At 44.6% G+C, this 16417-nt stretch overlaps 1 protein-coding gene across 3 annotated transcripts in view; it reads right to left on the reverse strand.

Moving 5' to 3' along the window:
- Positions 1-410: 410 nt before the first annotated feature.
- P4HA2 (prolyl 4-hydroxylase subunit alpha 2) overlaps positions 411-16417 on the reverse strand; it is a 42788-nt gene continuing 26781 nt past the window's right edge. For 2 of the 3 annotated variants that reach the window (XM_007461326.1, XM_007461325.1), the window contains 5 exons: positions 14050-14103; positions 13549-13608; positions 11626-11694; positions 11137-11233; positions 411-877 (listed from right to left, as the gene is read on the reverse strand). In XM_007461326.1, the coding sequence (XP_007461388.1) occupies positions 807-877; positions 11137-11233; positions 11626-11694; positions 13549-13608; positions 14050-14103 (351 nt within the window). In that variant the 3' untranslated portion in view covers positions 411-806. Of the gene's footprint in view, positions 878-11136; positions 11234-11625; positions 11695-13434; positions 13501-13548; positions 13609-14049; positions 14104-16417 lie in introns of all 3 variants that reach the window. The other variant, XM_007461324.1, reaches the window with a different exon arrangement.

Consider the following 16417-nt stretch of genomic DNA (forward strand, 5'->3'; position numbering starts at 1 on the left):
CCTGAGGTGTAAATTTGAAAATAATCTCTTCTCTAACCCAGGTGATGGTGACATGGGTGCTCGTGCTCACCTGCATATTCTTTAAACTGTACATCTATGTATCACAAACAATTGTGTGTATATCTCAAAATTTTAAAGTTAGAAATTTCAAATTATAACAGCATCACAATCATGGACATACATGATCTCTATGTTCTCTGAGATGCAAGGAGGGACTGTCTCCCTTACTTTGCAGAAAGGACACTGAAGCTTAGAGAAAAAATAAGTGTTGAAACCTGGTCTAGAACATAACATCAGGTTTGCCACTCAAGTATTCATTACCTAGATTCTGCCCGTACAGAGAAGATGCATAGGAAATGGTAAACTTGGTAAAAGCTCCCCGTCTTAAAAAAATACTCCAAATAAGGCTCTTTAAGGCTTCTGGCAGGGACATTTTATTTTTTGGTTAAAGCCACATTAATAGAAATTCCATAAAAACAAGCATGTAAACAAGGTATCAGAACTTTGGTTCACTGAAACATCTCACACCTAAAGCACCTGAGGTACAAAAGCACCTTGCTAGGTACTAGACCACCTGACTCGGCTCCAGCCCTACCCTTGCGGCCAGAGATAGCTGACTGGTGAGGCTGGGACCCAGGTCACCCAAGTCACCCAGGACCTTCCCCAGGACCATCTCTGCTCCAGACAAACATTCACACCTCCAAAGACCCGCCTGACAAAGGCTGGAAAGTAGAGGGGGTCTGTCACGTTGAACTTGAAGACAACATGGGCTGTGGGGCCAGGGAGGTGAAGGGCAGAAAAGGATGTCAGTCAACTTCTGTTGATCCACATGGCCTCAAGAACTCCTGTCCTCGTTCATGGAACCACTTATTGGAGACTGTGAACAGATAGAAAGTATGTTACAATCCTGTTGGTTCAGCAGCCAAAATTAATGATTCCTTCTTGATGACTCCTACACTGGGCCTGGGAATCAGACATGAGTAAGACTTGGTTTCGGGCATCAAGTTGCTTATGAGCTGGTGAGGAAGAGAGATAATTGTACAAAACTCTGTCAGTGACACGATACATGTGTGTAGGTTGCCATGGAAACAGAGCCAAATGGCATCTAACCATGTCGGGGAAGAGGAAACCCCAGGGCTGGGATTCCCTGAATAGGAGTTATCCAGGGAAGAAGATGGACAGAACAGGTGGTTCCTATACCAAGGGGGTCTAGGAAGTGGGAACAGCATGAGAAAGACATCAAGGCATGATCCACGCTGCTATGTGTCAAGGACCTCAACAAGTCTGATATTACTGGGATGTGGTGGGTGGGAACTCAGAGGTAAGAGACGAGGAAGCCTGTCAGGATTGTGGAGGGCCTGGATGTCAATCTCAGGAGCTCTGGGCCGGCAGATCAATCTTGTGTTCTGTGGGTAGCAGAGAAGCAGAGCTGATGCTAGCACTATCACCTAAAGTTGTGTCTTAAATGCTCACAAACCACAATTTCACTTCTCAATATAGACCCTTTCATAATGAATGAAAAAACAAATTGCTTTTAATGTACTAATGAAGTCATAGTACTTTTAAAATACAATTAATAATAACTAATTTTTGTAAAGTAATACACGTACTTAGTTGAAAAAATCAAATTATTCTACAAGGCTTATAATGATAAATAACAATCTCCTACCTACTCCTTCCCACCACCAATCCCCACTTCCTCTAACATTCAACTCTTATTTCTTCTGATATTTATCCTCATTTTTCTAAAACATAATGTTATTTCTTGACTTCCAACTTTAGATCTTATATGTTGACAGTCTACCATAGAATATGGAGATTTGGAATTTTTTACACCACTCTTAAAATACATAGATCCTGGCTTCTCTGATGGCGCAGTGGTTGAGAGTCCGCCTGCCAGTGCAGGGGACACGGGTTCGTGCCCCGGTCTGGGAACGTCCCGCGGGCCGCGGAGCGGCGGGGCCCGTGAGCAATGGCCGCTGAGCCTGCGCGTCCAGAGCCTGTGCTCTGCAACGGGAGAGGCCACAACAGTGAGAGGCCCACGTACTGCAAAAAAAAAAAAAAAAAATACATAGATCCCCCTCCCATCCCCCAATATAGTTAAATCACAAGTTCTAGTTAACTTAATATTCAGTATTTACATTATTATGTCATGTAAATATTACTCACACTTGAGCTACCAAATAGATGATACAGCTTACCCTTGAACAACACGTTTGAACTGAGCGAGTCCACTTATATGCAGATTTTTATCATTAGTAAATACTACAGTACTACATGATCTGCAATTGGCTGAATTTGCAAATGCAGAACCTTGGATATGGAGGAACCGTGCATATGGAGAACCAACTATAAATGAGACACGGGGGCTTCCCTGGTGGTGCAGTGGTTGAGAGTCCGCCTGCCAATGCAGGGTACACGGCCCCAGTCTGGGAAGATCCCACATGCTGCGGAGCAGCTGGGCCTGTGAGCCATGGCCGCTGAGCCTGCACTACGCAATGGGAGAGGCCACAACAGTTAGAGGCCCGCTTACCGCTTAAAAAAAAAAAAAAAAAAAAAAAAAAGAGAGAGAGACACGGATTTTCAGCTGTGCAGAGGGTCAGCACCCCTAACCCCTGCTTTGCTTTTTGGGTTTTTTTTTTCAACATCTTTATTGGAGTATAACTGCTTTACAATGGTGTGTTAGTTTCTGCTTTAAACCAAAGTGAATCAGCTATACATATACATATATCGCCATATCTCTTCCCTCTTGTGTCTCCCTCCCTATTCCACCCCCTAGGTGGTCACAAGGCACCGAGCTGATCTCCCTGTGCAATGTGGCTGCTTCCTACCAGCTATCAGTTTTACATTTGGTAGTGTATGTATGTCCATGCAACTCTCTCACTTTGTCCCAGCTTACTATTCCCCCTCCCCATGTGGTCTCAAGTCCATTCTCCAGTAGGTCTGCATCTTTATTCCCATCCTGCCCCTAGGTTCCTCATGACCTTTTTTTTTTTTAGAATCCATATATATGTGTTAGCATACATTACCTGTTTTTCTTTCTGATTTACTTCACTCTGTATGACAGACTCTGTGTCCATCCACCTCACTACAAATAACTCAATTTCATTTCTTTCTGTGGCAGAGTAATATTCCATTGTATATATGTGCCACATTTTCTTTATCCATCCATCCGTCAATGGACACTTAGGTTGCTTCCATGTCCTGGCTATTGTAAATAAAGCTGCAATGAACATTTTGATACATGACTCTTTTTGAATTATGGCTTTCTCAGGGTATATGCCCAGTAGTGGGATTGCTGGGTTGTATAGTAGTTCTATTTTTAGTTCTTTAAGGAACCTCCACACTGTTCTCCATAGTGGCTGTATCAATTTACATTCCCACCAACAGTGCAAGAGGGCTCCCTTCTCTCCAGCATTTATTGTTTGTAGATTTTCTGATGATGGCCATTCTGACTGGTATGACATCATATCTCATTGTAGTTTGGATTTCCATTTCCCTAATGATTAATGATGTTGAGCATTCTTTCATGTGTTTGTTGGCAATCTGTATATCTTCTTTGGAGAAATGTCTATTTAGGTCTTCTGCCCACTTCTGGATTGGGCTGTTCGTTTCTTTTGATATTGAGCTGCATGCGCTGCTTGTAAATTTTGGAGATTAAACCTTTGTCAGTTGCTTCATTTGCAAATATTTTCTCCCATGCTGAAAATTATGTTTTCATCTTGTTTATGGTTTCCTTTGCGTGCAAAAGCTTTTAAGTTTCATTAGGTCTCATTTATTTTTGTTTTTATTTCCATTTCTCTAGGAGGTGGGTCAAAAAGGATCTTGCTGTGATTTATGTCATAGAGTGTTCTGCCTATGTTTTCCTCTAAGAGTTTGTTAGTTTCTGGCCTTACATTTAGGTCTTTAATCCATTTTGAGCTTATTTTTGTGTATGGTGTTACAGAGTGTTCTAATCTCATACATTTACATGTACCTGTCCAGTATTCCCAGCACCACTTATTGAAGAGGCTGTCTTTTATCTGTTGTATATTCTTGCCTTCTTTATCAAAAATAAGGTGACGATATGTGCGTGGGTTTATTTTGGGGCTTTCTATCCTGTTCCATTGATCTATATTTCTGTTTTTGTGCCAGTACCACACTGTCTTGATTACTGTAGCTTGGTAGTATAGTCTGAAGTCCAGGAGCCTGATTCCTCCAGCTCTGTTTTTCTTTCTCAAGATTGCTTTGGCTATTTGGGGTCTTTTGTGTTTCCATACAAATTGTGAAATATTTTGTTCTAGTTCCGTGAAAAATGTCAGTGGTAGTTTGATAGGGATTGCATTGACTCTATAGATTGATTTGGGTAGTAGAGTCATTTTCAAAATGTTGATTCTTCCATTCCAAGCACATGGCATATATCTCCATCTATCTGTATCATCTTTAATTTCTTTCATCAGTGTCTTATAGTTTTCTGCATACAGGTCTTTTGTCTCCCTAGGTAGGTTTATTCCTAGGTAATTTATTCTTTTTGTTGCAATGGTAAATGGTAGTGTTTCCTTAATTTCACTTTCAGATTTTTCATCATTAGTGTATAGGAATGCAAGAGATTCTGTGCATCAATTTTGTATCCTGCTACTTTAACAAATTCATTGATTACCTCTAGTAGTTTTCTGGTAGCATCTTTAGGATTCTCTATGCATAGTATCATGTCATCTGCAAACAGTGACAGCTTTACTTTTTCTTTTCCGATTTGGATTCCTTTTATTTCTTTTTCTCCTCTGATTGCTGTCGCTAAAACTTCCACAACAATGTTGAATAATAGTGGTGAGTGTGGGCAGCCTTGTCTTGTTCCTGATCTTAGTGGAAATGCTTTCAGTTTTTCACCACTGAGGACAATGTTGGCTGTGGGTTTGCCATATATGGCCTCTATTATGTTGAGGTAAGCTCCCTCTATGCCTACTTTCTGGAGGCTTTTTATCATAAATGTGTGTTGAATTTTGTCAAAAACTTTTTCTGCATCTATTGAGATGTTCATATGGTTTTTATTCTTCAACTTGTTAATATGGTGTATCCCATTGATTGATTCATGTATACTGAAGAATCCTTACATTCTTGGGATAAACCCCACTTGATCATGGTGTATGATCCTTTTAATGTGCTGTTGGATTCTGTTTGCTAGTATTTTGTTGAGGATTTTTGCATCTATGTTCATCAGTGATATTGGCCTGTAGTTTTCTTTGTGACATCTTTGTCTGGTTTTGGTATCAGGGTGATGGTTGGTGGCCTCGTAGAATGAGTTTGGGAGTGTTCCTCCCTCTGCTATATTTTGGAAGAGTTTGAGAAGGATAGGTGTTAGTTCTTCTCTAAATGTTTGAGAGAATTCGCCTGTGAAGCCATCTGGTCCTGGGCTTTTGTTTGGTGGAAGATTTCTAATGACAGTCTCAACTTCAGTGCTTGTGATCAGTCTGTTTATATTTTCTATTTCTTCCTGATTCAGTCTTGGCAGTTTGTGCATTTCTAAGAATTTGTCCATTTCTTCCAGGTTGTCCATTTTATTGGCATAGAGCTGCTTGTAGTAATCTCTCATGATACTTTGTATTTCTGCAGTATCCATTGTTACTTCTCCTTTTTCATTTCTATTGATTTGAGTCTTCTCCCTTTTTTTCTTGATGAGTCTGGCTAATGGTTTATCAATTTTGTTTATCTTCCAAAGAACCAGCTTTTAGTTTTATTGACCTTTGCTATTTCTTCCTTCATTCCTTTTTCATTTATTTCTGATCTGATCTTTATGATTTCTTTCCTTATGCTAACTTTGGGGTTTTTTTTTGTTCTTTCTGTAATTGCTTTAGGTGTAAGGTTAGGTTGTTTTGAGATGTTTCTTGTTTCTTAAGGCAGGATTGTATTACTATAAACTTCACTCTTAGGGGCTTCCCTGGTGGCGCAGTGGTTGAGAGTCTGCCTGTCGATGCAGGGGACAAGGGTTCAAGCCCTGATCTGGGCAGATCCCACATGCCACGGAGCGACTAGGCCCATGAGCCACAACTACTGAGCCTGCGCGTCTGGAGCTTGTGCTCCGCAACGAGAGGCCGTGACAGTGAGAGGCCCGCGCACCGCGATGAAGAGTCGCCCCCGCTCACCGCAACTAGAGAAAGCCCACGCACAGAAACAATGACCCAACACAGCCATAAATTAATTAATTAATTAAATAAAATTTAAACTTCCCTCTTAGAACTGCTTTTGCTGCATCCCACAGGTTTTCGGTTGTCATGTTTTCACTGTCATTTGTTTCTAGGTATTTTTTTATTTCCCCTTTGATTTCTTCAGTGATCTCTTGGTTATTAAGTAGTATACTGTTCAGCCTCCATGTGTTTGTGATTTTGACATATTTTTTCCTGTAAATGATATCTAGTCTCAGAGCGTGGTGGTCAGAAAAGATACTTGATACGATTTCAATTTTCTTAAATTTACCAAAGCTTGATTTGTGACCCAAGATATGATCTATACTGGAGAATGTTCCATGAGCACTTGAGAAGAAAGTGTATTCTGTTGTTTTTGGATGGAAGGTCCTATAAATATCAATTAAGTCCATCTTGTTTAATGTATCATTTAAAGCTTGTGTTTCCTTATTTATTTTCATTTTGGATGATCTGTCCATTGGTGAAAGTGGGTTGTTAAAGTCCCCTACTATGATTGTGTTACTGTCGATTTCCCCTTTTATGGCTGTTAGTATCTGCCTTATGTATTGAGGTGCTCCTACGTTGGGTGCATAAATATTTACAATTGTTACATCTTCTTGGATTGATCCCTTGATCATTATGTAGTGTCCTTCTTTGTCTCCTTGTTTTAAAGTCTATTTTGTCTGATATGAGAATTGCTACTCCAGCTTTCTTTTGATTTCCATTTGCATGGCATATCTTTTTCCATCCCCTCACTTTCAGTCTGTATGTGTCCCTAGGTCTGAAGTGGGTCTCTTGTAGACAGCAGATATATGGGTCTTTTCTTTGTATCTATTCAGCCAGTCTATGTCTTTTGGTTGGGGCATTTAACCCATTTACATTTAAGGTAATTATCAATATGCATATTCCTATTACCATTTTCTTAATTGTTTTGGGTTTGTTATTGTAGGTCTTTTCTTTCTCTTGTGTTTCTTGCCTAGAGAAGTTCCTTTAGCATTTGTTGTAGAGCTGGTTTGGTGGCGCTGAATTCTCTTAGCTTTTGCTTGTCTGTAAAAGTTTTAATTTCTCCATCAAATCTGATGAGATCCTTGCTGGGTAGAGTAATCTTGGTTGTGGGTTTTTCCCTTTCATCACTTTAAATATGTCCTGCCACTCCCTTCTGGCTTGCAGAGTTTCTGCTGAAATATCAGCTGTTAACCTTATGGAGATTCCCTTGTATGTTATTTGTTGTTTTTCCCTTGCTGCTTTTAATATGTTTTCTTTGTATTTAATTTTTGACAGTTTGATTAATATGTGTCTTAGCATGTTTCTCCTTGGATTTATCCTGTATGGGACTCTCTGTGCTTCCTGGACTTGATTAACTATTTCCTTTCCCATATTAGGGAAGTTTTCAACTATAATCTCTTCAGATATTTTCTCAGTTCCTTTATTTTTCTCTTGTTCTTCTGGGACCCCTATAATTTGAATGTCAGTGCATTTAATGTTGTCCCAGAGGTCTCAGAGGTCTCTTGAGACTGTCCTCACTTGTTTTCATTCTTTTTTAATTCTGCTCTGCAGTAGTTATTTCCACTATTTTATCTTCCAGGTCACTTATCCATTCTTCTGCCTCAGTTATTCTGCTATTGGTTCCTTCTAGACAGTTTTTAATTTCATTTATTGTGTCGTTCGTTTGTTTACTCTTTAGTTCTTCTAGGTCCTTGTTAAACGTTTCTTGTATTTTCTCCATTCTACTTCCAAGATTTTGGGTCATCTTTACTATCATTAGTCTGAATTCTTTTTCTGGTAGACTGCCTATTTCCTCTTCATTTGTTTGGTCTGGTGGGTTTTTACCTTGCTCCTTCATCTGCTGTGTGTTTCTCTGTCTTCTCATTTTGCTTAACTTACCGTGTTTAGGGTCTCCTTTTTACAGGCTGCAGGTTTTTAGTTCCCGTTGTTTTTGGTATCTTCCCCCAGTGGCTAAGGTTGGTTCAGTGGGTTGTGTAGGCTTCCTGGTGGAGGGGACTAGTGCCTGTGTTCTGGTGGATGAGGCTGGATCTTGTCTTTCTGGTGGGCAGGTCTGCATCTGGTGGTGTGTTTTACGGTGTCTGTGACCTTATTATGACTTTAGGCAGCGTCTCTGCTAATGGGTGGGGTTGTGTTCCTGTCTTGCTGGCTGTTTTCGCATAGGGTGTCCAGCACTATAGCTTGCTGGTCGTTGAGTGGAGCTGGGTCCTGGCATTGAGATGGAGATTTCTGAGAGATTTTCACTGTTTGATATTACATGGAGCTGGGAGGTCTCTGATGGACCAATGTCCTGAAGTCGGCTTTCCCACCTCAGAGGCACAGGCCTGACGCCCAGCCAGAGCACGAAGACCCTGTCATCCACACGGCTCAGAATAAAGGGGAGAAAAAAAGAAATAAAGGAAATAATAATAATAATAATAAAATAAAGTTATTAAAATAAAAGTTATTAAAATTTTTTAAAAATTTAAAAATTAATTAAAAAGAAAGAGAGCAACCAAACCAAAAAACGAATCCACCAATGATAACAAGCACTAAAATCTATACTAAAAAAAAACCAAAAAACAACAGACAGAACCCTAGGTCAAATGGTAAAAGCAAAGTTATACAGACAAAAATCACACACAGAAGCATACACATACACACTCAGAAGAAGAGAAAAAGGAAAAAATATATATATATCATTGCTCCCAAAGTCCACCACCTCAATTTGGGATGATTTGTTGTCTATTCAGGTATTCCATAGATGCAGGGTACATTAAGTTGATTGTGGAGATTTAATCCACTGCTCCTGAGGCTGCTGGGAGAGATTTCCCTTTCTCTTCATTGTTCGCACAGCTCCTGGGGTTCAGCTTTGGATTGGGCGCTGCCTTTGCGTGTAGGTGGCCTGAGGGCATCTGTTCCCCACTCAGACAGGATGGGATTAAAGTATCAGCTGATTAGGGCGCTCTGGCTCACCCAGGCTGGGGGGGTGGGGGGTGGAGAGGGGTACAGAATGCGGGGCAAGCCTGCGGTGGCAGACGCCAGCATGATGTTGCACCAGCGTGAGGCACGCTGTGTCCAGGGATGCTGTCCCTGGATCATGGGACCCTGGCAGTGGTGTGCTGCACAGGCTCCCAGGAGGGGAGGTGTGGACAATGACCTGTGCTTGCACACAGGCTTCTTGGCAGCTGCAGCAGCAGGCTTAGTGCCTCATGCCCGTCTCTGGGGTCCGCATTGATAGCTGTGGCTCGTGCCCATCTCTGGAGCTCCTTTAAGCAGCGCTCTTAATCCCCTCTCCTTGCGCACCGCGAAACAAAGAGGCAAGAAAAAGTCTCTTGCCTCTTCGGCACCTCCAGACCTTTTCCCGGACTCCCTCCTGGCTAGCTGTGGCGCACTAACCCCCTTCAGGCTGTGTTCACACAGCCAACCCCAGTCCTCTCCCTGGGGTCTGACCCCCGAAGCCTGAGCCTCAGCTCCCAGCTCCCACACCCCCACTCCCTGGCGGGTGAGCAGACACGCCTCTCGGGCTGGTGAGTGCTGGCTGGTATCGATCCTCCATGCGGGAATCTCTCTGCTTTGCCCTCCACACCCCTGTTGCTGCGCTCTCCTCCGTGGCTCCAAAGCTTCCCCCCCCACCACCCATGAAGGGGCTTCCTACTGTGTGGAAACCTTTCCTCCTTCACAGCTCCCTCCCACTGGTGCAGGTCCCATCTCTCGTCTTTTGTCTCTGTTTTTTCTTTTTTCTTTTGCCCTACCCAGGTACGTGGGGAGTTTCTTGCCTTTTGGGAGGTCTGAGTTCTTCTGCCAGCGTTCAGTAGGTGTTCTATAGGCGTTGTTCCACATGTAGATGTATTTCTGATGTATTTGTGGGGAGGAAGGTGATCTCCACATCTTACTCTTCCGCCATCTTATTTTTTTTTCTGGCTCCGTTGGGTCTTCATTGCTGCGTGCGGGTTTTTCTCTATTTGCGGCGAGCAGGGGCTACTCTTCGTTGCAGCGTGCGGGTTTCTCATTGCGGTGGCTTCTCTTGTTGCAGAGCACAGGCTCTAAGCACATGGGCTTCAGTAGTTGTGGTTCACGGGGTCTAGAGCACAAGCTTAGCAGTCGTGGTGCACTGGGCTTAGGTGCTCCGCGGCATGTGGGATCTTTCCGGACCAGGGCCCGAACCCATGTTCCCTGCATTAGCAGGCAGATTCTTAACCACTGCGCCACCATGGAAGCCCTCTTCCGCCATCTTGAAGCTCCTCCCCTGCTTTGTTCAAGGGTCAACTGTACTTATATTTGCTTTCTTGTACCACTTTTTGTTTTCTCATTTTCTTTTTCATTTGCTTAATTTTCTCTGAACCTATCACTCTTTATCCCATAACTCTCCAAGAGGGCTATAAACTTATCTCTTGTGATCACTTCCTGTCACATCCTGCTTCAAGCCTCTCCATGACTCACCACAGCTGCTTCCAGAATAAAGCTCAACTTCAGCCTCCACAGTTTGGTTCCAGACTTGAGCCTCATCTCTTGGCCCCTGTGCCACGGGCCTCCCCTTGCGCAAGAGACAAAGGCAGCCAGCCCCCATACCTATGATGCTGGTTTTAGCCTGTGCCTTGTTCCACGTGGGTTTTGCTTGCCTGGGACACCCTCTCCTGTCTGTTTCCAGTTCTACCCCACTGCAACCTCAGAACCCTTGCCAGAGTCCACTTTGCTGGGAAGCCATCCTGGACCTACAATGCTTATGTAGCTATTCTTCCTTGGGGCTTCCTTAGCTCTCTAGGCATCTCTGGGAGTGTTCCCAACCAGCTGTCTTGGCACATAATTAGCTGAGTGGACAGCAACATGGCTGGGTGGGACTACCAGTTAGCAAGAAAAAACAAATACAAAAAACCAAATCTCAAAAAGGGAGACAGTCTTGGCTTTGTGAAAATTTAGCAGCAACTGTCTCCCAGCTCAGAGTCAGGCTGACCACTAGAGCCCAGAGGCCAACACCACACCTTAAGCCACTCACCCCACTTGCAGCCCACAAGCACGGGGCAGGCAGCATGTCTCGTTCGGTAGTCACCTTCCCCACTCCGCAGGAGGTTGTACCAGAATACAGCCGTGCCCTGGAAAGAGAAGCCCTGTCATACAACACCCTTAGATATTGGGCTCAAGGATCTGACCCCGAGTACCAAAGAGCCCTCCCTGAGTAGAAACACCCTCACTTTCCCATGTCCAGGGGCACAGGGCTTTGGGACTCCAGTACAGAGAAGCTCCCCAGAAAGCACCTACCCTTCACGGTAGCGTGGATGTTTGGAATCCCACCTGGCCCTGAAGGGACTTCCCTCTCCATCCCATCTCGCCAGATGGAAGCTGAGACCACAGGTCAGGGTTCAGGCAGGAAGGGGCTAAGGTCCCTCAAAGTGATAGTCAAGCAGGCCAGAGAATGGGACTAGGAGACATGGATGAGGTCTGAGTTCTGCACTTCAACTTTTGACCCACAAGAACCAGAACTTACCTTCTTAGGCCAAAGTGCAGCCCCCAGATCAGGAAAGACAGTGGCACCACCAGCTTCCACATCGCTCATCTGGGAATACAAGGCATAGAGCTTGGCCCTTCTACTCAATGCTCTCAGAGCAACTGAGCCACCAAGGACATGACAAAGTATGCGGATCACCCTCCTCTGAGCATGAGCAACTCCACTACCAGCCCTTTGGCCAAGAAAGGCTCTTCCCACACCCTGCCCCTCCCTAAACACTGTTTAATCTGTGTGGTTCATCAGGACAGTCTCCATGCCACGGAGAGATGTAGGCCTGCAGGATACCCATATCCTGGCTGTCCTCAAGTGGGAAAAATCTGAGTCTGTACTGGGAAAATGCCTGAATGACCCCCAACCCCTTTATCCTCATCCAGGCTGGCCTGCCTAAGCCACTCTGCCCTGTGAGCTTCCCTGACCAGGAGCTCCCTGCAGCTTCTAACACCATCTGTGGTCCCAACTATGGATTCTGTTTCTCTGGCTTGAGTAACGTGCAGCTCTAGTCAGACCCTCACCTTCCCAGAACAGCTACCTTCCCCAGGGCCAGCTAGGGCACTGTGTCTCCAGAAGGCCTGCTTTCTCCCACAGTAAAACCTCAAACTAAATGGAACACAATATCCACAGTAGCAAGGCTGCACTCATGCCCAAAGCGCCACTTCTTTCTCATCTGTCTCTTCCTTCAAGTTTTTTGCCTGTAATGTAATCAAACGTGGAGCTAAAATATTTCCACAGGACACATACCAGACAGACTGAAAGGCACCCAACAGACATATGGTAAATGAATAAGATGAAAACCCCTGATGGCTTCCCACCAGAGTGGGGATCAAATCCAGGCTCTTTTCTAGAACCTGAAGGTCCTGGCAGTCTCACCAGCCTCTCCCTCTAGCCACCCCAGATTAATGCACTATCTCTGAGACCCACAACCCTTTTTCTCTTTTTCCAACATCCCAATCTCCTTCCCTCTTCCAGGTCTCCACACATTCTCTTCTCTACCAGAAATCATGTTCCACCAACTAATTTCCACTCAATCTTCAAGTCTCAACCGACATGTTACTTCCCAAGGTAGGCCTTCTCTGAACCCCAACTCTGCACTACTTCTTCAAAGCACTTATCACTATGGTAACTAAACAATTACCTCTCCTATGTTTAAAAGTAAGTCTTTCATATTAGGACCGTAAGCCTAAGAGAGACCACAAATGTCCTGCTCACCAGCATGTTCACGGCAGTCCCCAGCACATAATAACCACATGATAAAAACTTAAACGAGACACCAAAGGGAAAAGTGGACACAGGCTTTTGTCTCTAAGTTACTTGACAGCTTCTATGCCTCTCTAGACCTGGCTGTCTCAGTAGAGGGGAGAGGAAACTGTTCCTTGTGTGAGAGGTAAACCCAACAGCCTGTGGCTGGAGGACAGGCAGCAGGTGGCAGGCAGGCAGGCAGGCCACTGAGCTCTGGGGAAACGAGGGCAGCTTCATCTAAGAGCACTTCCAAGCTACCTCCTCACTCTGCTGCCAAGCAGGGAACCCTCCAGGACACCCATCCCAAAAGACCAGACTAGCTCTGGGCCATCAAATAGGAGCCAGGGATGTAAAAGTCACAGGGGTTGGGGGAAGCACACAAATGGGAACAAAGGGCAACTCCCTACTCCAGCCAAGAAGGGCGCTGAGGGCCACAAGGGCCCAGCCATCAAGCAACAGCTGGTGGTATCAGCTCTGACAGGAGTGGATATAAGAGAGCACCCTGGACCCAGGCTCCCCTTAAGGCCCATACGCTGCACGCGTCATACTCACGTAGTTTAAGAACGTGGCCACACGATTCCCCGTCCCTAAATGCTTGAAAGCATCTTGCTCATCCTTCTATAAAATTAAGTGAGAGTAAACAGTGGGCCTGTACCCAATACTTACATAGTTAAGAAACGTCGCTAACCTATTTCCCTCCGTTTTGAGGCCGCTGTCAAAAGGTCGCTGCAATAGACAACAACTTTCACCCGAGTTTGCAACTGACTTCACCCACCACCCACAGGACTGGGGCCAAAAAGGTCAAGAGAAGGTACTAAGTATGTGTTCCATATATTGGCCTGGACCAGGGGCCAAGGCTGCAAAGGAAACCCTGGCCAGGCATGGGGGAGAGGGGGCAGGAACAGCTTTCACAGAGACCTAGTGAGGTCCTCTGCTTTAGAGTCAGGGCAAAGAATGGCAGGCTTGGGCCAGGGGGACCACTCCTGACCTCACAGGGGAAACAGCTGGGCTGCACTTGGCTCTGGACTTGGGCTTCTCCAGCAACAAAGATGGGGCCCTGGTGAGGCAGGGGGGCCTGATGTGAAGGCCACAGTGCTCCTAAAAGCTCCAGCCTTCTCAAACCAGCTACAGCAGAGCCCTTGAAAGCACCTGTGATTTGGGCCTTACCCTAGAGAAGTCAAAGTGTGGCTCGTACTGTCCTCCCATTCCATAATTAGCAACCTGGTGGGAAATAACAGCATTGGACTGTTAGCAGCATGAACCACCCTGAAGCAGCCCATCTCCCTAGGTAACAACCAGATCCCCAAGAGCAGCCTCTCTAAGGAGGGTAACTATCCCCTACCAGTATGGGCAGAACAAATGCTGCAAACAGGTCCACAACTGTGTCCAAGAGGAAGGGTGCAGCACAAATGTGGTTTCCCAAAAAGGAAAAGATGGGCAAGCTGCAGATGGCCACTGTGGAGAAGCTCTAGCCCTTCAGGGACACTTGGACAGCAGCAGAGGGAGCCCACCTTGAGGCAGGCCCTGGCCTGGGCCCTGATTATTTGGAAGATCATGAGATGGTAATCCAGAAGAATGCCAACAAACTCAGGATTGGGTTTTTTTTTAATGCTAGTTTGGAAGCTACTCAGTGCCTGGCAGTGCTCCTGTCATCTCTGTCACCATGCCCCAGAAGCTCTTCTTGGTCAGTCTGAATAGGACAAACAAATCCCACTCCATCTCACAGTGGTACACTGCACAGAGTAATTCTGCATCCAAGTGAAGCAGCAGGGAATGGGCGGCTGGCTGCAGGGGGACCAAAACCGCTGCTCTACCTCAGTGCCCCCAGTGGGAGCCTGGACCTGGAATAGGGCCTGAGCCACCTCAGGTGCCACTAATTGGATTAGAAATCATAAATGCCTTTATGAACAGTTTATCAGCACAATATAAGTCCTAAATCACAATGGTTATTTTAGCTTCAGTAGCTAGATGAGAGATGAAGTTCAAGACAAAATACAGAATCTGACATGAAAGCTGATGTACCAAATGGTACCACCAATGTCCATTTGGGAACACTTGGCTACTGTATCTTAATGAAACCATACACACCTTTGGAGTTCAAATATTAGTCCTCAGAAAATTGATTTTGTATATCCGTTTTGGCAATTCTAACAGGTGAAAGATGCTGCAAAACTGGCAATAATGGCGACCCATGGACATGAGGGAGAGAGAGGAAGAGTGAGCTTTACAAGAGAGAAAATCCTCCTCTTGGAGTAAAAAACAGTATTTATCAAATGTGATGAAATGTGGGTTTTCGGCAGCATGATTTTTCAGTGTCCAAAAAAATTAAAATGTTGATATGAAGAATTAGAATCAGTGAGAAAATATGCTGTCATATACTGCTTTAGCCTTCAAGATTCCCACACCAGGGGCTTCCCTGGTGGCGCAGTAGTTAAGAATCCGCCTGCCAATGCAGGGGCCACAGGTTTGAGCCCTGGTCGGGGAAGATCCCACATGCCGTGGAGCAACTAAGCCCATGCGCCACAACTACTGAGCCCGCGCACCTAGACCCTGTGCTCCGCGACAAGAGAAGCCACCGCAGTGAGAAGCCCGCGCACCACAACGAAGAGTAGCCCCTGCTCGCAGCAACTAGAGAAAAAGCCCGCATCCAGAAACGAAGACCCAACGAGGCCAAAAATACATAAATTTATTTTTTTTTAATTAAAAAAAAAGATTCCCACACCAAAAATAGCTAGAAATCCTATCAACAGTGCAAGGAGGCCTAGTGCAAGGAGGTCAGCAGGTGACCCTAAGCCTGGAGGTTCATCTAAGGAGGAAAGTTCTAGAGCAGTTGATGAAGTGACATTACAAATGCTTTTTCTTTGGATCCACTATAGTCGAGAACTTGAAGAAAATTTTAAACATGACTGTGATCAATTTGCCAGTGCACTCAGGAAAATTCAGTTGCTGCTTGTTGTTGGAGCAGCAGGGTATGACTGCATTTTCCAACACTCCCACTTGTTGGATGGAGTGCTTAAACTTTCACTACCTGGGGATAATGAAAGAAGCTGTATTGTTAACAGCTGGCTCATCTTTTATCAGTTTTGGGAATCACATTTGATCATGGTGCTAAAGCTATTGTACCTATACTATTTTAATACTGTCCCCAAATAGTACAAGTGTCACAGGAACTTCCGGATGTGCAGCCATCAGAATCACCATCTGGGAAAACTCCAGGCCACAGACCCATACCTTTAATAACAATCAAAACTGATTCCTGGGAGGAGGTATTCATTTGTTACAAAAGTAGAAGAATCAGTCCTTTGAAAAATGTGAGTATTTATGATACTGAGGTCAGAATGAAGGGGAAAAAATGGTTAGAAATCACTTATTTGGTGAGGCTGAGACATCTAGTCGGAAGTGTCTTCAATCTTCAAGAATTCTGGCAATGTAGCATCTCTTCCACTCTTAGGCCCTCATCCAATTCAAAAGAAAGCCTCTTTTGCCCTTTCTTCCAAATAATCTATAGCAAACACATCAACTACAGATGAAAGAG

This window comes from Lipotes vexillifer, unplaced genomic scaffold, assembly GCF_000442215.2.
Source record: "Lipotes vexillifer unplaced genomic scaffold, Lipotes_vexillifer_v1.1 scaffold217, whole genome shotgun sequence".
Taxonomy (NCBI): Eukaryota; Metazoa; Chordata; class Mammalia; order Artiodactyla; family Lipotidae; genus Lipotes; species Lipotes vexillifer.